The 21,434-nt window shown below is 39.2% G+C and overlaps 2 protein-coding genes across 2 annotated transcripts; one reads left to right on the top strand and one right to left on the bottom strand.

Moving 5' to 3' along the window:
* Positions 1-21: 21 nt before the first annotated feature.
* Positions 22-12,144, bottom strand: LOC109403234 (major royal jelly protein 5). Its single transcript, XM_019676017.3, has 3 exons — positions 11,659-12,144; positions 319-930; positions 22-185 (listed from the first exon to the last, which is right to left on the bottom strand). Exons 1-3 carry the CDS (start codon positions 12,043-12,045, stop codon positions 45-47), a joined length of 1,140 nt encoding a protein of 379 aa, XP_019531562.2. The 5' UTR covers positions 12,046-12,144; the 3' UTR covers positions 22-44.
* A 6,968-nt stretch (positions 12,145-19,112) lies between these two features.
* On the top strand, positions 19,113-20,789 carry LOC109403201 (major royal jelly protein 1). Its single transcript, XM_019675957.3, has 3 exons — positions 19,113-19,421; positions 19,491-20,313; positions 20,370-20,789. The coding sequence occupies exons 2-3, from the start codon at positions 19,491-19,493 to the stop codon at positions 20,666-20,668; spliced, it is 1,122 nt and encodes a 373-aa protein (XP_019531502.1). The 5' UTR covers positions 19,113-19,421; the 3' UTR covers positions 20,669-20,789.
* The last annotated feature ends 645 nt before the right edge of the window (positions 20,790-21,434 follow it).

The following is a 21,434-nucleotide window of genomic DNA, read 5'->3' as shown; positions in this document are numbered from 1 at the left end:
TGTTTTCTTATATTACAATTCTTAATCACATATTACATACTAACTTAGTAACAATCATCTTCACAATCTTTACTAATATATTTCAGTCGAGCAGAAGCACCTCCTGCGCCGCAAGTGTGATTCAGATAATCGGCCACATTCGATGACAATGAGTACATCAGATCGTCTTTTCCTCCGGGTGCAACCTGCAAAAGTGGGAAACTTTAAATCATAGAAAATAGGATTTTAATAGCTCACTGGTGCTTCCCCTTAAGCAAGATTTAATAAGTGGTGAGATCGTTTCATGCTACTTAATTTCATTCAAATGAATTTACTTACATGCGTGCTCAATCGACACTCCTCTGCAAGTTGCACCAGCTCAAAGTTGCACTCCTTATATGGTTGATCGGTGTTCCACTTGTAGAGTTCGCTTTCGCTTCGATATCGCAGGATGACACTGTTGCTTCCGTCTGTGCCAAGCAGAACGGAATGCCTAGTCTTACTGCCAAGTTCCACAATGGCACTGGAACCCCGTCCCGTGCGCAGGTATTCCGATTTGATTCCGTACACCTTGTTTCCACACAGATACGAGAATATGACCAAATTGTGATTCTTGGGTCTACGAACGAGCAGCAGATATAGGACATCCGATTCGCCGCATCCGGCGGATATGGCACGTGGTAGCACTACTCGGTACATCTTATTATGATGGATGTCCAGTACGATGATAGCTCCCTCTGCGTCGCTGATATAAACGTACGGGAATCCGTTGGGCGAATAGTCCGTCACGAGGTACTGTGGCCTGGAGTTTGGCTTCAGAATGTCACTCAAATCAACGGTTTTGACGGTTTTGTCGGTTTCCAGGTCAAATGCCACCACCTTTGCCGTGCATCGCTTGATCGGTTGTTCCAAAGAGTTGCAAATACCTGAGTCCAGGACCCACATCTTTTTCTGTAAGACAAAAATAATAGAAAATATTTGTTATCGCCAGTCGGATCTCTAGATGGATAGGGGTAGGCGGGGCAATATGGACACCTGGGGCAGAATGGACACCCTCAATATTTTAAAATATGCGAACTTTTTTGAACTTTTAATGAATGGAGAATATAGTCCATTTGTCTAAAACGTAGTTTCAGGAAAGAAACATTCGAAATTAAAATTATACTTGATTTTACACGAAAAAGTTGCGTCCTCCGTTTTTTGTGCTTGGAAATTATAATTTTCACACCATCTAAAATAAGATTTAGTGATTAGTTTATTGCAGGTCGATTAAAACCTGATATTTCTAGAACACATGCAAGTAGTTTTGCTGTATCTACATGCTTAACATGTTAATATTTTCTTCTTTATTATATCAAAAATCAAGTTTGGAAATATCTTCTGCTGCCGGGGCAAAATGGACACTCACTTTTTTGAAAGAAGCGACAAGGGGAAAATATAACCTAAATCACAAACCAACCAAATTCTTCGATTTCAGTATATTTTCGTTTAAATGTTCACTATAGTAGACATAAGGTGAAACAAATTGGTCAAAAAACGAAAGCAGTGGAAAATAGTTGTTCTAGGCACAGCTGTACATGCCGAAAAAAACGAAGCTTTATCCAAAACAGCCTGAATTTAAATTAACTGAACAAAAATTAACTTCCTTGGCTTATTATTCATCCATAATAGTTGTTTTGTAATGAAATGACTTTATAGGTGTAAATAATGTACGGAATTCGTAAAAGTCTCATGGTGTCCATATTGCCCCATAGGGGTGTCCATTCTGCCCCGTATGCTTGAAGACGGTCATGGAAAACTAACATTTTTCATGACATTTTTTGAAGTGGATAAATCATTTTTCTTCGTGAGCATTCTTATGCAATAGATGCTAAATAGACTTTAAAAGGATACATGTATCAAAAAACTAAACTTTTTTGACATCTTGCCAGGTAAAGTTGGCAAAAACCTTAGGGTGTCCATATTGCCCCGCCTACCCCTAGTGAAAACTCAAATGCAATTTAATTGTCGTCATCGTCAGTGTGCTTATCTTTGACTTTGATGAATAAATACATCTTTCAAAAATTAAATAATGACGGGCTAGGTGGTCTAGTGGATACCGCTTCTGATTCGTATGCAGAATGTCCTGGGTTCAATCCCTGGCCCATCCCTTTATATCTTTCTATCTACTCTCTCTCTCTCTTTCTTCTCTACATATACAACTCATGTATATTCACATGTTCATAGCCATCGCTAGAACAGAAACGGGTTGAAAAAGCCGTTTCCCTTCCTTCCAACTTTCACAGCACAGTGTCAATCTACACGGACAGAAAATCGTTCACATTGAAACTAAAATTATGTTTGTTGAATTTACACATTGATTTTTTTTTGAAATTTTTGTGAATTTTTAAAATTTACATTTAGAAAAGATTCTTACTGATAAATCAGTTATTCTCCTGATTTATCAAATTTAGGGGGATAATGGACACCCTAAGCAAATGAGTACGTTAGGCCTGTATAACAGACAAAAACATAACATATTATCAGTTGGCTTACAACTTTAACTTGTTTCCTACGTATTTAAATCATTAACAGCAGGTTTAATGTCATTATTGTGAAGAAATCATGAATTGTAAACTGTGTGTTTGGTCAAGTGGTTGGCAGGAAAGGTACGGTGCGAAATGGACACCCATCGGGGCATAATGGACACCCCTACATATTTTATTCTAATTCTTTGATAACATCGATCAGTTAAGTAATTTGCCTACGTAGATCAATACCACAGATAGAATACTCCATCTTAGACGTGTTTACATAACATCTAAGTTAATCAAATAAACTTTAGGCTAAAATAATCGGATTGCTTTTTTCCAAACTCTCTAAAATGCCTAACAGTATGCAACGCGCGTACATCCATTCGTAATTACCACACACTAAGAAATTCTCAATTTTAAAGTAGACGCAATCGAATAATCAGACGTAATAAGTGGTGACATAAAATAAAATGCTACTTATTTTTACAACGTAAATAACGTAAACGTGAATTAATTGAAAAAATCTGGGTTTTCAGGCACATAGACCAGGTTTTTATGAGGAAAAATTGAAATTAAAACACTTGATTCATTATTCAGTTCCAAACGGCGTAATTTTACATGAACGAAGACAGAAACGTGTTCTGCGCTATGACGAAATGTCAAAGTTGTTTACAACTATACAGCTTTGCATGTTGCGATTCAGAATACGGTGGAAAATTATTCATTTTGTGACAAAAATGTGATTCCTGTGCATCAAGTACTAAATACAGCTGTGAATCCAGCTTTGGGACTTCAATACGTCATCCCAGCTGTCGTGAACCGAGGGCCGGTTCAAGGAATATTCACCGGAACAATCTACGAAGTAGAAGTGCAACGCGTATCGCAACCCAGATCCCAGCTAGCATGGTTTCATTGCTTCTACAGAGTGTACTGCGTGGATTCATTGTGATCGATACAAAATTTATATAGTGATTGAGTGCATTATAAATAAATGTAATAAAACTTTGAACCAATCTTCATTTTATTTACGAACGAAAAACTGTGAGGGGATGCAGGAAAAGTTTTGAATGGATGATGTAATTGAGGTTATGTATGCAAATATTTGGCAGGTTGTAATTTTACGCGATTTGGCACTACAAAGCATCATGTAAAAATAAAATCGAACACAAATTTGTGTCATTTTGCTCGCTGTCATATGTCGGCGTAGAATGACATAAAATTACGAGATTTTTTCGAAGTATGCAGTGTTCATTTCGCACCGAATCGACTACAACATTAAAATTGCTATTTTGAATAAATTCTGATCATAAATGATATACTTTATGCATTGCTAAATATGCGTATACATGTGGATAATGCATCAATTCACTTGTTTTTATGATGGATACACTCAAAAACTCGTAATACCTTATTTGCTACTGCTCCGAAATTATAAGAATTTCACCATATGAAAAACATACTTCAATTTCAATGATATTTTGGTTATTTTGAAGTAATATAAATGGTACTTTTGAAAAAATAGAACAATAACTTGTTCCTTTACACTTATGCATTAAAAGTTTAACGTAAAAGCCAACGGTTTCGGCAAAAACAGGGGTGTCCTTACATTGTTGAAAATGCTTTGACATCCATGTGCACAACAGAACATGTGCTCGATGAACAAATTGAGATTTGAATTATGAAAAGAAATCCACGTACTCCGGTGAAACTCGAACTCACGACTCCCAATTCGCTAGACGGGCGCTTCTATTCCTTCAAGCTACGGAGACACTGTCAAGAAATTGACAGGAGTGTCCTTTTCGCCCCGGGTGTCCATTATGCCCCTAATCCCCCTACAACTTTTTAAACTATGCCTTACCTTATAGGTCACATTATTTAAAGGTAATAATGCTTGTTATTTACAACAGCTTTGCATAATTTGGAAATTATCCCTTCTCCAGCAATGGCACAGTAGTAAATGCTTTCCAAAACAAAACATTCTGCTTGGTCTGACAGAAGTGAGACGGATTCATCAGTAAAACATTTGCATACAAATACTCAGTTTGATTTCATGTTAAATATTGTGGTTTTTACATTCCTCTTCGACACCGAGGGAATGGTCAGTTAAATTGGCTTTGAAACAAAGTAGAAATATGTTAATTTCTTCAAGAGCCGTAATAAAACACTGGATTTACATAATTTTAAAAGAATTTCAATGTGTAAGTTCAACAAACATTATTCTAGTTTTAGAACGATTCTGCAATTGCTCCAAGGTTTAATTCAGAAATTTCTAAGGTTTTTCTTTGGAAACCCCTCCTTTCACGTTCTACTCCCTGATGGGCTGGAGACGCGCGACAGGATTTTTTTAAAGACAATTCACACCGTCTTCAGCCAGAGGCTGCACAGACTGAATACATTACTTACACTAACGGGCAAGACACAGAACACCCAGTGGCCCAGTGATGAAATTTTCGTTTGACGAAAAGTTTCCACCGACTGGAGCGGGAATCGAACCCACACTCCGAGGCTTACGATACGCCTAGACGACTGCCGCCGCTAACCGCACGGCCACGAAGCCCACATTTCTTTTATTATATATAGACTGTTTCAGAAATTATAAATACACTTTGTTTATTCAATTAAATGAACTGTTCTAATGATTTTTACCAACTTGTTTCAGAGTATAGCATATTGTACTCCATAATATTATATTTCCTTTCAATTGTCTTGATATTTTAAAGAACAGTCGAGTTCTCTAACAAATAACTTAATTTTTCAAATTTGCTTGAGAGAGACGAACCAGCCAAGGGCTGAAAGTCTCTTCAATAAAGACAAATCAATCAATCAATCAATCAAATTTGCATTTACACAAAGGTGTTTTTTAATGATTCCAACATTATTTATCACTAAATACCAAAAATTATCTTAATTTTTATCACATTCGCTTTCTCAACAAGTTGTGTAAGTAATGCCTTGATCAAAATTTGGGAAAATCGATTAAGGCATTCCCACAACATTTTTTCGGAGATCAAGTTTCTAATTTTTTAAGGTTTTCTACGAAACATAAGAACTACCACACAGTTTCTTAGCTTTCCTGAACGCATTTAATCTAAACAAACTTATTTTTTCAGCTCATTCGATCCTTCAGATGGCAAAGCTTGTCATACCATAAAAACGAATGCAGTAAGCAGTAATTAAGACATTCGTTTGCTTAACGTTTGTTGTTACTGGTGTTGTTGAGAAATTTTAAACAAAAAAAAAATTGTATTGAGAAGCCCCGTAATGGTGGTTCTTGATCAAATATTCCAGTAAAAATTACTCTTACCAATCGAGAAATATCTTTTATTATCGATACAGTCATTTTTATTGTGTCTGGAAATTAAATATTTTATCTGTGAGATTTTTTTCTTTTCTACTGTGCTACATTTTTTGACCACTTAGTGCAACTTCAAATTTCAAATAATTATCTAGTTTACAGAGCCCTATTTTTAAACTTTTACCAGAAACATCAACAAAATTGGTATTATTTGCTTCGTTAGCATGTTTACTATAAGAGCTGGAAGAAACTTTTTTGGATATTATGCTCAAATGGAAATGGCAGTTAATTGTTAGTGTATTTATAATTTCTGAAACAGTCTAGGAAACGTTCAAAAATTACGTCCAACATTTGGGGGAGGGAGGGGGGGTCTAGAAAAGTGTGACAGTACGTGTATTGGGTATAGGGAAACTGCGTGACAGAGGGAGGAGGGGGGTAATTTTTGAATCTTCTTCTATATGTTTTGGTATAGAAAGTGGACGATTGTGCGCGAAAGTTAGGGTTTATTGATCCATTGTCAAATCAAATCACTCACCATAGGTGACTCCCACATTGACAATGTACCCTACCCTACCAACAAAACTTCATTTCTGAGACAAACGTGGAGATGCAGCGATTCGCGGTCTTTATAACAACGTTTGCCTTACTAAAGTCAAGAGCTCTCGAACTGTGTACATTGAGAATAGTAAGCTAGTCCCAAGCCCTATTCATTGGTTCCTTGTGCAATTTCGATTGCTCTGGTCAATTGCGTACTACTCCGTAATTACGAATTGTGTGGTCATCTATGCTCATGCTCATGCTCATGGAAACCCTTCTCTTCACGGATTTTCTCAGAAACTCCTCCTTTTCTTCAATTCCTGCAGAAAAAAACCATAAAAAAATCTTCTAGGAACTCCTCCAGAGCCATTCCAGAATTTCCTCCAGGTATTGCTCAGAAATTCATCCAGGAACTTTTCCAACGATTATTTCAGAAATTGCTTTAGAGAATTTAGTTCGGGAATCTCTTCAAGAAATTAAAAAAAAAAAATCTTGGAATCTTCAGAGGTAACTTCATGGATTCCTTAAAAAAATCAGACAACCCTTCAATAGTTACTCCAGTACTTTTATGTGATCTCATAAAGCACTCCAGTAAAAATCCGTAGGGGAAAATCTGAAAAAAAAAAAATACCAAAGGAATCTTTATAGGAATCCCAGGAGATATTTGTGAAGGAGAAATTTTAAAAATAAACTTTTTGAAAATTTCATAAGCAACTCCTGGCGAAACTTACTAAGTGATTCCTGCAGGAACCCTTGAAAGAGTCTCCGGAAGAAACGCTGACAAATTTTTGAAAATTCCTAAAGAAGTTTCAGAACGAATTCATGGAGAAATTTCTAAAAGAATCCTTGGTCAATTTTTTGAATAAATTTTCATTTAATTTCTGTAGAAATCCCTGGAATGCGTAAACGTATTTTCAAAGAAATTCCTGACAGATGTCTGGAGAAACACTCGAATTCCTAGTAAAACTCATGAGAATTGGCAAAGGAATTTTGTATTAGTTTCGAGAATTTTTTTATGAAGAAATTTCTGGACTGCATAAAGAATCCGAAAAAAATCTCAAAAGTTTCCTTGGAAAAGATCCTGCAAGAATTTCTGTAGAAATGCATGGAAGAAATCCGTATGATTTTTGCGAAAATCTCCGAAGCAAAATCCGCTGGAATCACAAAAAATAATGAAAGGATTTCGGAAGTAATTCCTGGAGATATTTCAAGGAGGAATTTTTTTGAGGAATCCTTGAAAGAATTATTGAAGGAACCGATAGAGAAATTCCCGAAAGAATCCTTGGATTACTTCATAAAAGGAATTCCTGGAGTTATTTATGAAGGAGGGAACTTCCATAAAATATTTCACACATTGATAAAGGATGAAGCAAAGTCTGACAACCCATACTCAAATTTCTAAAATCCCACGCAAAAAGTTTGCCATTTTTTGTGTGATCTAATTTAAGGACCTTCTAAGGAATCAAGCATCTATTTTTGAAGGTTCTGTTTTTCTATTTTTTTTTAAAAAAACTTTAGTTTCTAAAGAAAAAATAGTTTTCTTTAGTTTTTCCTTAGAAAACTTATGAAGAAACTTAAGGCACAACCAAATAAATAGTACTAAAGGGATATTTTGAAGATTTTTTTTAAAGAAATCCCTGGAAAAAATCTGAAAAAAAATCCGAACTCTTGATTTTCTTTAAAAAAAAAAAAAACACTGTAAAAATGTCTAGAATCCGTGTATGGTTATCTGAAAGAATCCCCGGTGAAATTTCTGAAATAATTCATGGGGGATTTTTTTAGGCATGGAAGGTTTTCTAGTAGAATTTTAATGAAATTCCTGAAGGTTCTTCTTTTAGAATTTTGAAGAGTTTCTGAAAAAAATCATGGAAAATGTTTGAAGATATCTATGGGTAGGTACAGGGGATAGACAAAATGATCGGGACAGGCAAAATTTTCACTTTTCAAAAAATGTCCAATTAGCTGTAACTTTTCGAAAAGCGCATCAAATATTCTCCATTTTTTAATGTAAGTTGATCAACTATTTGTGTATCAGTGGACAAAATTTGGAAAAGATCAGGCAATTCTGCACGAAGTTATAAGCATTTTAGAAAAAGGTGGAACTATCCGATAGCCAACTTTGAGCTGTTATATCTCCGGATTCAATGAACCGAATGCAATGAAATTTTGTCCATTTATGACTTATATAATGAGCTCTGAAAAACGTTTGACTTAACTTGAAATTATTAACGAGAGAAAAAGTTATAGCGGTTTAATTAACTTTACGATTTTTAAGTAAATTGGTCTATTTTCAATATCCATCCCATTACTTTTTCAATGAATTGCCGCCCATGTTGTTACTTTCCTTCAAAACATATCTGTATTCAAGACAATCAGAGGGAATTTAAATATACTATAATTAGTATCTTGAATTTTGAAACGATGTTGAAATTTAAGAAAATTTAGTGTTTTATAAGAAAAATAATCTAATCGTTATAATTTTCTTCCGTGTTAAGAATTTTAAGTTATGTCAAAAGTTCTTCGAAGCTCATTATATAACCATGAATTTATTCGGATTTTTTTTCGTTTGGAATCATATACACTCCCGTGCAAAAGTTTGGGGTCACCCCCTCAAAAACATAGAAATGTTTTCGGTCATATCTCAGTCATCTTTCATTCAATCCACTCGTTCTTAGACTATCGAAAGATAAAGGATTAGATTTGATTCGTAGGTACTTATTACACATTTCATATTAAATTTTTAATATAAAAAGTTTACCTAAACTTACATGTTTTTTCCTAAATCTGTACGAAAAATCGTTGTCCGTGTAACTCAAAATTGGGTCGACCAAATTTTTAAATGAAAGTTGCATTAGAACCCTACTTCTATCCTCTTTAAGTGCCATTCATTAGATTTTAGCGGAAAAATGCATAACACAATTTAAAATATCGAGTTAGGTTTACAAGTCACCGTGCAAAAGTTTGGAGTCACCCCTTAGTATGCTGCATCGTGCAAAAGTTTGGGGTCACCTTCCAAATGAAATCTGAGTCGGATTTTTATTCAAACCGTCATTTTTTTAGTACAATTTCAATTCCTTCTCTCTCTCTCTTCTTGGCGTAACGTCCTCATTGAGACAAAGCCTGCTTCTCAGCTTAGTGTTCTATGAGCACTTCCACAGTTATTAACTGAGAGCTTCCTCTGCCAATGACCATTTTGCATGTGTATATCGTGTGGCAGGCACGAAGATACTCTATGCCCAAGGAAGTCAAGGAAATTTCCTTTACGAAAAGATCCTGGACCGACCGGGAATCGAACCCGTCACCCTCAGCATGGTCATGCTGAATACCCGTGCGTTTACCGCTTCGGCTATATGGGCCCCTCAATTCCTTCTCTGATAGTTGAAAGGCAAGATTCAGAAATGGTTATGAAATGTTCATAAACTAAGTTTTAGACTAAGTTAAGGTAGAAAATGGTATATAAAATCCATACTAAATCACCTAAGTTCGTTATATAAAGTGCGAAAAAGGATGGAAGCGAGATAAAAATGACTATTAACTATTGTTAACTATTGTTAATGGATGCATTAGTGAGTAGCTCTGAAAATTCTAACCCAAAATCTCAAATAACAAAACCCTTAAGGCCACTCTAGGAGCACACCATTACACCAAACCCCAAAATCCCGATTTGGATAGTTGATGGTTTACTCGGAGAAATGACATTCGCTATTATGGATTTTGGGGTAATGGAATATTTGTGGTTATAACACTTACAGTTATATAGGGAAGAAATCAAGAGTTAGTCATGTTTATCTCACTTCCATCCTCCTTCGCACTTTATACATGTATAACGAACTTAGCTGATTTAGTATGTTTTTTTTATACCATTTTCTATCTTAACATATTCTAGAACTTACACACTTAGAAAAAATGACGGATTACGGTAAAATTTTACCGTAATCTCAACAGCTGAACGTACGGTAAAAAGTTCGGTGATTTTTCAAACCACCGAACGTACTACGAATCTCAGGAAAATGCATCTGTCAAAATTACCGGTACGTTCGGTACGTTTCACAAATTTACCGTAAAAATTTCAGAACGTTCGGTATGTTTGTTTACAAATGAATTCTCAATATCACTGAACGTACGGTAAATTTTACAAATTTACGGCGATTTTATGCGAGCACAAAAAAACAATATTTTCATAAAAAACGTCGATAATGGGATTGAATACATGACCTTCTGATCAGGAACCACACTTGCTGCCACTGTACAAGAGAGTCTTGCTTGGAGATGATGCGCAAATTCTAATAGAACTGATGCTCCGCTCGAAGCTGCCGGCGTGGCTGTCAAACGCATTTTACAGCAGTACGGTAAAATAGTCCCATCACCGATCTATTCGGTAAAATATTCACAGGACTCCTGTAAATTTGTCTGATTTCCCCGGTTCTTTGGTGATTTCTTAGATTTCATTGATTTTCTCCTGCAATTTCATCGATTTCGCCATAATACTGTAGTTTGCTTGTTTACAGGCCAGTTTCGGTGATTTTTTTCACCGGATACTGTAATTTATTCTAAGTGTGTAGTTTATGAACATTTCATAACCATTTCTTGTCCTGCCCTTCAACTATCAAAGAAGAATTGGAATTGTACAAAAAAATGACGATTTGAATAAAAATCTGGCTCAGATTTCATTTGGAAGCTGACCCCAAACTTTTGCACGATGCAGCATACTAAGGGGTGACCCCAAACTTTTGCACGGTGACTTGTAAACCTAACTCGATAATTTAAATTGTGTTATGATTTTTTCCGCTAAAAGCTAATGAATAGCTCTTAAAGAGGATAGGAATAGGGTTCTGATGCAGCTTACGTTTCATAATTTGGTCGACCCAATTTTGAGTTACACGGACAACAATTTTTCGTACAGATTTAGGAAAAACATGTAAGATTAGGTAAACTTTTTGTACTAAAAATGTCAAATGAAATGTGTGATAAGTACCTACGAATCAAATCTAACCCTTTATCTTTCGATAGAGTCTAAGAACGAGTGGATTGAATGAAAGATGACTGAGATATGACCGAAAAACCTTTCCATGTTTTTGAGGGGGTGACCCTAAATTTTTGCACGGGAGTGTATAACTTCGGCCCTAAAGGGTTAAAATATTGTTTTGATAGTCATTAAACCTTCAGGATGCGCGCCGTTGTAAAATGCATGAAATAAGTTAGTTTTCAGTGGGCTGGTAATGTAAAGCAACTGTCGGATGTTGCGAAAACAACATTCGGCAGGGATTCAGGTATACCTATAGATGTAAATGTCGTGACTTCACGCATCGCCACTCTTAACCAGCTTTCACTTACCTTCACATCCACGAATATATCCACCACCGACTGGAAGGCATTGCAATTGCCCTCCTCTTGGTACGACCAGCACGGATAAGGTTTGATATGCGCATAGCAGCTCGGACGCGTCAGATCGATCACTCCCAGCGTCACTGGATTGCCGGTACGCAGTCGGGTCATCACCACAAAACACCTTTCGTTGTCTCCGTCGATTTGAAACCGCATCGGTATGATACTGCACGGTTTGTACCGTTCGGTAGACACAAAAATGTTCTTCGTCGATTCACACGGAAAGTCGATCGAGTTTCCGTTGATTCGATAGATTCTGTCCATGTATTCACAGGGTTTGACATCGGCTAGGCACAGCACAGCCAACAGGCTTCCGGACAATATCCGAAACCACATTGTACCGCGGGGAATCAACCACGATCACTTGATCACTTAACGATAGCCTCCACCACCACGCGAACCGCGACTAAAAATTTCACCGGCGGATGTAGAACGACTGGGCAACGGATAGATTACAACAATGGCTTTATAAGCTCTGATGTTTTAAAAAACAACGGCGCTTGTTTTATCAACAGGTTGTAGTTAAATGTTAAACTTACTCAATCTTGTGTCTAGTAGTTATCCAAATTTGACCGGTAGGTACCTACTTGGAACCAATGATGAAAGGGCTATGCTTTGAAATTCTCAGCATTTTTGTCATTGATCTGCGGTATACACACTGTTTTGAATGCGATGAGAAGTAAGTTAATATGACTAGAAATGGACAAAACCCAGTTGCTTTCAATGGAAACCAACGGATTTCAATGACATTAGTTCTAGAAGGTGTGAAAAAATCCCATGTCCACAACTTAACGTTATGGTTTATTAAAGCGATTGAGTTAGCATTAGCAAGGGGCACTAATTCGAAGGTAGCACAGTCCAAGATCGCTGTAATGAGGGTTGCCTCCTTGTCGTCCGCTACTAAAGCATAAAGATTCGGGACGAATCTGACAAGATTGAAACAATTCTTCAACGATCGAGAACTGTCCTGGCCACATTTTTGTGACAGCTGAGGGTTGGGAATAGAAGATTACACCCAAACCTTGTTTTACGTCCACTTTTGCCTTAGCGAAATAAAATTCTACTGCCAAAATAATAATCAAAATAGACATTTTTATATTTTTGTACACTTCTCCTAATCACGGAGATGTTTTAAAAAATATAAAAATGTTGAATTTGCTCATTGTCTTGGCGGTACATTTTTTTGTCGCTTAGCCAAGCATGGACGTAAAAAAAGGGCGAGGTGTAGTTGGAAACAAGGCTGTACACTAGGCTGCGGCTTATTTTTGAAAAGTTGGATTCAAATAACATAAAAGTAGAAACCTCTGAGTTTGAGCCAAAAATATTAGGATTTAGAGGTGGCCCAATCGCCTTAAAGTTTAAATTTCGAGTAATAAAAATGTCAACTTTTCTTGATTTTGCTTTGGCTGACCAACAGTGTAATAAAAAGGTGTTTTTACTTCAAGTGTCATAATTTTTTTATGAAAATTAAACACAAATTAAATTTTGAATGAACTTGTAAAACATTATTTTTTTTTCCAAAATCACGCAAAACATGAGTTTTCAAAAATTTCATTTATTTTTTTCTTTTTACAAAAAAAAAAAATAACTTTGCCGCACGATAAATTTTTAACCGCTTGACCAATTTCAAATCTTTAAGCGTGCTTTTGTATATATTTGTTGCCTTTCATTGTTCTGAACAAACTATTTGTCAAAGTATATTATTTTAATTAGGGGATTCACTAAGCAGTGTAAATCGATTAAACTGATTAAACGTCGCAATCACTAAGGCAATCTTTGATTATTTCATTAGTAATTTCATAAAACATTTTAATAATAAGATAATCGTGGCTTACATTTCATTTATTTTCATTTGTTTAGTTCAACATCAAATTCATGATAATACTGAATCAACAATTTGCCACCATAATACTCGATTTGCAGCTGCAGCTCTCCAACGTCGGTCACGCCCAACGCTCGCCAGATCACGCTCTACCTGGTCCGCCCATCGTACTTTCTGCGTTCCACGCCTTCTTGTACCTATTGGATGGTTAGCAAACACCAACTTTGCAGGGTTGTTGTCCGGCATTCTTGCAACATGCCCTGCCCACCGTATCCTTCTGGCTTTGGCCACCTTCTGGATGCTGGGTTCACCGTAAAGTGCAGCGAGCTCGTGGTTTATCCTTCTCCGCCACACACCGTTCTCCTGCACACCGCCGAAGATCGTCCTTAGCACGCGTCGCTCGAAAACTCCGAGTGCTTGCAGGTCCTCCTCGAGCGTGGTCCATGTCTCGTGCCCGTAGAGGACCACTGGTCTTATTAGCGTCTTGGTACATTTGGTGCGGGGGTGAATCTTTTTTTACCACAGTTTCTTCTGGAGCCCGCATTTCACGGCTCACGTTATTGTCAGCCGTTAGCAAGGAACCGATGTAGACGAATTCTTCTACCACCTCGAAAATATCCCCGTCTATCGTAACATCGCTGCCAAGGCTTGTTCTGTCTCGCTCAGTCCCACCTACCAGCATGTACTTTGTCTTGCCGCATTCACCACCAGTCCGACCTTTGCTGCTTCACGTTTCAGGGTGTACAGTTCACAGGGGATTTTTCGGCTTTCAGTCTATGAAGCGATTAAAACGAAAGTATCTTTCTTACGCCCGACGTTTCAATGGTGTACAGTTCTGCCACCGTTCCAAATGTTCTAGCAATAATATCCATATCATCCGCAAAACAGACAAATTGGCCGGATTTCGTGAAGATCGTACTCCGGCTCGTCGCATAACACCTTCCAGGGCGATGTTGAAGAGTAGGTAGGAAAGTCCATCACCTTGTCGTAGTCCCCGTCGAGATTCGAATGAACTGGATAGTTCACCGAAATCCTTACGCTGTTCTGCACACCGTCCATCGTTGCTCTTATCAGTCTGGTAAGCTTCCCGAGAAAGCTGTTCTCGTCCATGATTTTCCATAGCTCTATGCGGTCGATACTGTCGTATGCCGTCTTGAGGTCTTTGGGACCTTGTATTCACGGCATTTCAGGAGGATTTGCCGTCCAGTGAAGATCAGGTCTGTTGTCGATCGGTCGTCGATGAAACCGGCTTGGTAACTTCTCACGAACTCATTTACTTTAGGTGAAAGACGACGGAAGATGATCTGGGATAGCACTTTGTAGGCGGCATTCAAAATAGTGATCACTCGAAAGTTCTTACACATTTACTTGTCGCCTTTCTTGTGGATGGGACAAATTATCCCTTCCTTCCACTTCTCCAGCTACCGGTTCGGTTTCCCAGATCTTGACTACTAACTGGTGCAGACAGGTGGCCAACTTTTCCGGGCCCATCTTGTTGAGTTCTGCTGCGATACCGTCCTTACCAGTCGCTTTGTTGTGTTTGAGCTAGTGGATGGCATCCTTAACTTCCTTCAGCGTGGGAGATGGTTCGTTCCCGTCCTCTGCTGCACCAACATAGCCATTTCCTTCGCTGCCTTGATCTCCCGTGCCTACATTCTCTTCGCCTTTCAGGTGCTCGTCGAAGTGCTGCTTCCACCTTTCGATCACCTCACGTTTGTCCGTCAGGAGGCTCCCATCCTTATCCCTGCAACTTTCGGCTTACGGCACGTAGCCTTTGCGGGATGCGTTGAACTTCTGGTAGAACTTACGTGTTTCTTGTGAACGGCACAGCAGTTCCATTTCCTCGCACTCCGCTTCTTCCAGGCGGCGCTTTTTCTCCCGGAAGAGACGGGTCTGCTGCTTCCGCTTCTGTCTGTATCGCTCCACATTCTGTCGGATTCCATGCTGCAGCATTACCGCCCGCGCTGCGTCCTTCTCCTTCAGGACCGCTTTGCACTCCTCGTCGAACCAATCGTTTCGTCGACTCCGTTCTACGTACCCGATAGTGCATTCGGCTGCGTCGTTGATGGCTGCTTTAACTGTACTCCAGCAGTCCTCTAGAGGCTGTTTCGTGGTGGCTTGTCAGTCTTGACAAAAAGGAAAGCAATGGTGATCGTTTTCGAAGTAGGTTCTATATTCCGGAGTGCTAATTTTCGGAACGAGTTTCCCCCGATAGGGCATCCAATTTGGCTGCGATTGTGCGGGAAAATTCGAACCAAATCGACAGTTACAGGTTCTACCGAACCACACTGGACGAGAACACCGAAACGTCGGACAAAATAACATAAATAGTGTTTTATTTTTGTCAAAACTGACAAGCCACCACGAAACAGTTTCGTAAAACAGTCCTCTAGAGGGGCCACATCGAGCCCACCCTTGTCCGGGCTCGAGATTCTGCGCATATGCGGTGGCGACATCCGGTTGCTTCAGTCGCTCTAGATCGCACCGGGGCGGCCGCCGGTACTGTACATTGTTAATCACGGAGAGTTTTGGGCGCAGTTTAACCATCACCAGGTAGTGATCAGATTCGATATTAGCGCCACGATAGGTCCTGACATCGGTAATGTCGGAGAAGTGCCGTCCATCATCAGAACGTGATCGATTTGCGATTCCGTTTGTTGTGGTGATCTCCAGGTGTACCGATACGGGAGGCTATGCTGGAAGAAGGTGCTACGAATGGCCATGTTTTTGAGGCAGCGAAATCGATGAGGTGGGCGCTGAACTTTCCAATCGTCGGTCTGAATTCCTCCTCCTTGCCTATCTGAGCGTTTAGGTCTCCTATGATGATCTGGACGAAGTAAAAACACCTTTTTATTACCTACTCGAAAATTTAATTTTGAGGCGATTGCTCAATATTTTTGCCTCGAACTCAGAGGTTTCTCTTTTTACGTCATTTGAATCCAAAAGATCTTAAGAATTCCAGGTTCAACAACTTTTCAATAATAAACCGTCGCCAAAAGAGTAGAGACTACTACGTCCTCCCAGGCCAAGGTGTCACGGAAATTTTGGACGCTGTTCAATGAAAGAGTAAACTCCAAAAGATTAGTTTGGTCAACATTAACACTCTGCTGATACCAACAGGGTTTTTGTAACTTAACCCTTTGGAGACGGAATTTTCACCTTTCTGGATGCATCCTCGCTGGTCTAGAACACGTTTTCTCGGCTGGCCACATATAACCCATCCGTCTCCGAAGGGTTAAAGTACCGACTGGCAAAAAAAATGTAACTATTTTTTGCACATCCTCATCGCAGTAGTTAGTGAATCAAATTTCAATTTTTTTACGTTATCGGAATCCTACAATATCCTAGAAAGGTGTAGTGAAAGCCGATTAGAATTTCATGCCGCTTTCGATGAGAACCAGGCGAATACATTTGATAGTTCCAAATTTTTAACTTCTTCCGGTTTGGTTTTGTTACCATGTCTTTGTAGCTTGTCTCTCGGAAACCCGACAAGATAGCAACATTCTGTCTTCGGCAAAGTTGTTAAGAACAACAACCACTTCTGATGGTGGATTTCATAGTTTCGAATTTTACCACCACGTGGCGCTAGTGTACATAGTGACTTCCGTTATGATTTCGGAGAGAAGTGTCTCGAAATTGAAGCCACATAGGAAGGAACGATCGTCGGCAAAGTTGTTCAGAACTACGAGTACTTCAAGGTTATGAAGAGCATAGTTCTGAATTTTACCACCACGTGGCGCTAGTGGACATAGTGACATCCGGTACGACTTTGGAGAGATATATCACAAGATTGAAGCCAGATGGAAAAGTTCGATTCTTGGCAAAGTTGTCCAGGACTACGAGTACTTCTAGGTCATGAAGATCATAGTTCCGAATCTCACCACCACGTGGCACTAGTGTACAAAGTGAATTCCGATATGACTTTAGATATCTGCATATCACGAGATTGGTGCCCGATATAAAGGTACGATCTTCGGCAAAGTTGTTCAGGACTGTGAGTACTTCCAGGTTATGAAGAACACAGTTCCGAATTTCACCATCACGTGGCGCTAGTGGGCATAGTTACTTCGGATATGACTTTGGTGAGACATATCACACGGTACTAATTTCGGCAAATTTGTTCAGGACTATGAGCACTTTCAGTTCCGAACGTCACTACCATGTCCTAGCGCCACATACTTACTTCCGGTACGAATTTAGTGAGATACTGCACGAACTTCATGCCGATAGGAAGGCCAAATTGTCCACTATTTCGAATTTCACCACCACGTTGTACAAAGTAACTTCAGGCACGATTTTAGTGAGATATGCAAGTGAAATTCAGGCTAGATGGGGACTTCTCTTACTCACTGGAAGGATTCTTCTGACAATTTCTCTAGCTATTTCTATGGGGATTTCCTCACGGAAATTCCCACAGCATAGGGAATTCCCTCATGGTTTGTCCTGGGATTCTTTTTCAAGAATTTATCCGAAAATTTTATGAGCGTTTTTTGTTCCAGAGATTCTTTCTGGAATTTCCTCAGAAATTTATTCAAGCATTTCTCCTTCTGGAATTCACCTTCGCATTATTTTTTTCAGTTATTCCCCGGATTTTTTTCAACGGATTCCAGGAATTCCTCAAAAGGTTGCTCAAGAAATTCTTCCACCAAGGATTCCTGTGAATATTCATACAGAATGCCTTTATGGATCCCTTTAGAAATTCCTTCCACTAGAGATTTTTTCGGGAATCTTCCCAGTGATTCCGTCGTGAAATTCTTCAGTCGTTTTTTACGGGAATCCCTCACGGAAACCCTTTAGGGATCCCTCCAGAGGTTCCAACCGAAATTCTTTCAGGGAGAGAATTACTTCTGCAATTCCTCCAGGGAGTGTCCTTTGCTTACTCCTTCAGGCATTTTTCTTGGAATTTCCTCCAGTTTCAGGAATTTCTGTAGAGATTCCTTGAAATATTCTTTCAGGGATTCTTCAAAAAAATAGAAGAATTTAACCCTCGAGCAGTCGCGTCTTTGATTACCTGCAGCGACGCCGCGCTCACGCTGTGTACCACATGCGTGCATTTTTCATGGTGCGTGTACTCAGTACACGACGCGACCACTCCCGGGTTAAATAGAGATTTTTCCAGATACTCGGAAAGGGGGGGGGTTCTTCTGGGGTTTCTTCAGGAATTACTCTAGGATTGTTTCCAAAATCTTTCCCTGGATTCTTCCAAGGATTTCACCAGGAAATTCAAAGGAACTCCATTTCCTTTATATGGGTTTCTTTAGTTTTAGGGATTTTTTCCCAGTATTCATACAGGGATTTCTCCCGAGAATTTTTCAGGGAATCGAGATTATTTCTTCAGGAATCCATCGATCAACAAACCTGAAGATCCTCCGAAACCACGCTAAAACGTAATTAAGATCAAAAACTTGCTTGTATAAGGCATGTGTTCAGGTTACAACAGTTCTCTCTTGCGTATCATGGTTTACATGATGCAATAATTTCACGTTTTCCTCAATATGTCGTAATTTGTACGGTTGAATTCTTGCGTAATCACAAAAAAGGACATAAACAAGTCCAGATTTGCGCAACAGTCCATGGCAGACATTATTGGACTCAACCTGTGGGTCATTCAGCCACGTATTTGCACAACATTGTGTTTGGCACGTGTTCCACTGACCGAACTCTTTTTCAGCTTTTAGTTGGAAAGGTCAATCGTAGATGCTCTGCAGACTGTCGCGGCTAAATGTTTGGCATTGATGAATGTTCTGAAGAACAAACACTTCTTCGTTCGAGCAAAGCGTTGTTGTTACTTTCTTCGACAAGTTATAAAGGCTGCTGATTGCAGACGGGTTCATACAGTGTAAATCAGAGGGTGTGTTCGTTACAATTTGATTGCGAACCACCCAAAAAGGTGAGTGCGAATTGACATTGTAGTCAACTGTTTTAGGAATTCGGTACTAATCCAACTCAACCTGTACAGATGCGAGATAATATACTTTGGCTGTTGGCTGCACTCGTGGCCCTACTGACGGTGACCACCGTTACGGCGTTCGCGAATAATTCAAATGCGATCTACACCTGGGAGGGTGGCCGCATCGAGTGGCCATGTCCAACGACAAAACGATTGGTTAAGGCTGCTGCGAAGTACACTCCGAAGGATATCATCGCAATGGCTTGCGCAAGAAGTGGCGATAAGACCCTTTGCGCGATGCCTCGATACCGGAATAGCATTCCGATAACCCTGGGGCAAATTTACGCTACGAAGAGGGGTTGTGATGTGAAGTTTGAACCATTCCCGTGTTGGACCGAACAGGAAGAGAACAACTGCAATTCGCTGCAGTCGGTTATTGATATCTACGCCACCGGTGACTTCGTATGGGTCCTGGATAGTGGAATACTCAACGCATTGAGGAGTCCCATTCAAAGATGCCCAGCCAAGATCGTAGTCTATGAATCCAAAACAAACAAAAAGATGAAAACGATCAACCTGGCCAGGTACGTTACTGAAAAGTCTCGTCTTCAGTACATGCAGGTCGAATGCCTGAAGGGTGGCCAATGCTTCGTGTACATCAGCGATGCTGGAAACAATGCCATTATCGTTTATGATGTATCCGGAGGTCGCGGTTATCGGGTAGTTCTGCCGAAAGCCGTTCATCATGGTTGTCGCTTCCGAGATGTTTTGTACATTTTCTTGTCATATCACAAGGAAGGTACGAAGCTCTATTTCACCTATCTCGGCGGACGAAGACTATTCGCTATCCGCACTGATCACCTACGGAAAGGACATGGTGGTAATATTGAAGGTAATTTTAATACAAACATCAAGCTATGGATCTCATCAAAACCTTATATTTTCCAGATATTGGAGAAAAGCCCGGTTCCTACATTTACATAGGATCGGACGGAGCCACGGGGGTATTTTTCCGGGAGGAAGGCGACAGCAATGTTTTCTTCTGGGACACGAAGCAGTGTCTGAAGAAATCCAACTTCAAACTGGTGTTCAAGAGTAGCGAGGGATTGTACGCAACGGATGTGTTCCCAGACCACGAGATCAACCGCTTCCTCATACTGGAATCGGATTTCCCCGGTTACATGGAGGAAAAGGCTGGATGTGGTACGCTGCATCAAATCTCGCTGCTGGATGGAACTGCTTGTTGAACATATTGTGCTTTGGAGTATAACTCATTAACTACAATGCAGTTGTTAAAAGAGCAGCACTCACGTTGTGATAGTGTTTAGGATAAGTAGTACATAGATCCCAAGTAAGATACAATAAATCATAAAAAGAATAAATAAGTACCTTATACCGACTTTTCAAACCCCCTCTAAAGCTTACCCTTTGACAGATACGCATATTTCGACTATCACTTGGTCGGCGTTCAGTCAGAATGGACTACGCGATTTTTCGGGCAGGTGGAGATAAGCAAAAGAATTTTTTAAACTTGAACTTTTCGACGTTATTTTGATGCAGATGTGTCATTACATAAAATAATAATAGTATTTTTGAAAATAATGCCAGAGAATTAAATTTCAAGTGCTTACAGGACATTTTCTCGATATCATTGAAAAACAGATGGTCTGGTCTGACTTAACGCCGATCACTTGTAATCTACCTCAGTGTCAGTTATACACTAGATAACTGAATAATTTCAAATTCTTATTGAAACAATTTATAATACTTGTTTATGCGTTTATTTTTTTCATTTTTCGATAAAATTTTTATCAGTTTTTTGCATAACTTTCTATATTCTTTTTTTTATTGTTGATAAAATTATTACCAGTTTTTTATAGCTCTTAATATCCACTTAATTCCCACATTTCTAGCACAACATAGCATAGCATAGCATTGTCGACTGTACACATCCTGGTGTGGCTGTCTACAGAGACGTTTAATGCGCCAGAAAAATTACCTGGGACTTGACAA

This window comes from Aedes albopictus, chromosome 2 (genome assembly GCF_035046485.1).
Source record: "Aedes albopictus strain Foshan chromosome 2, AalbF5, whole genome shotgun sequence".
NCBI classification, from domain to species: domain Eukaryota; kingdom Metazoa; phylum Arthropoda; class Insecta; order Diptera; family Culicidae; genus Aedes; species Aedes albopictus.
The sequence above is the reverse complement of the archived record's forward strand: the minus strand, read 5'-3'. Positions and strand labels throughout refer to the sequence as shown.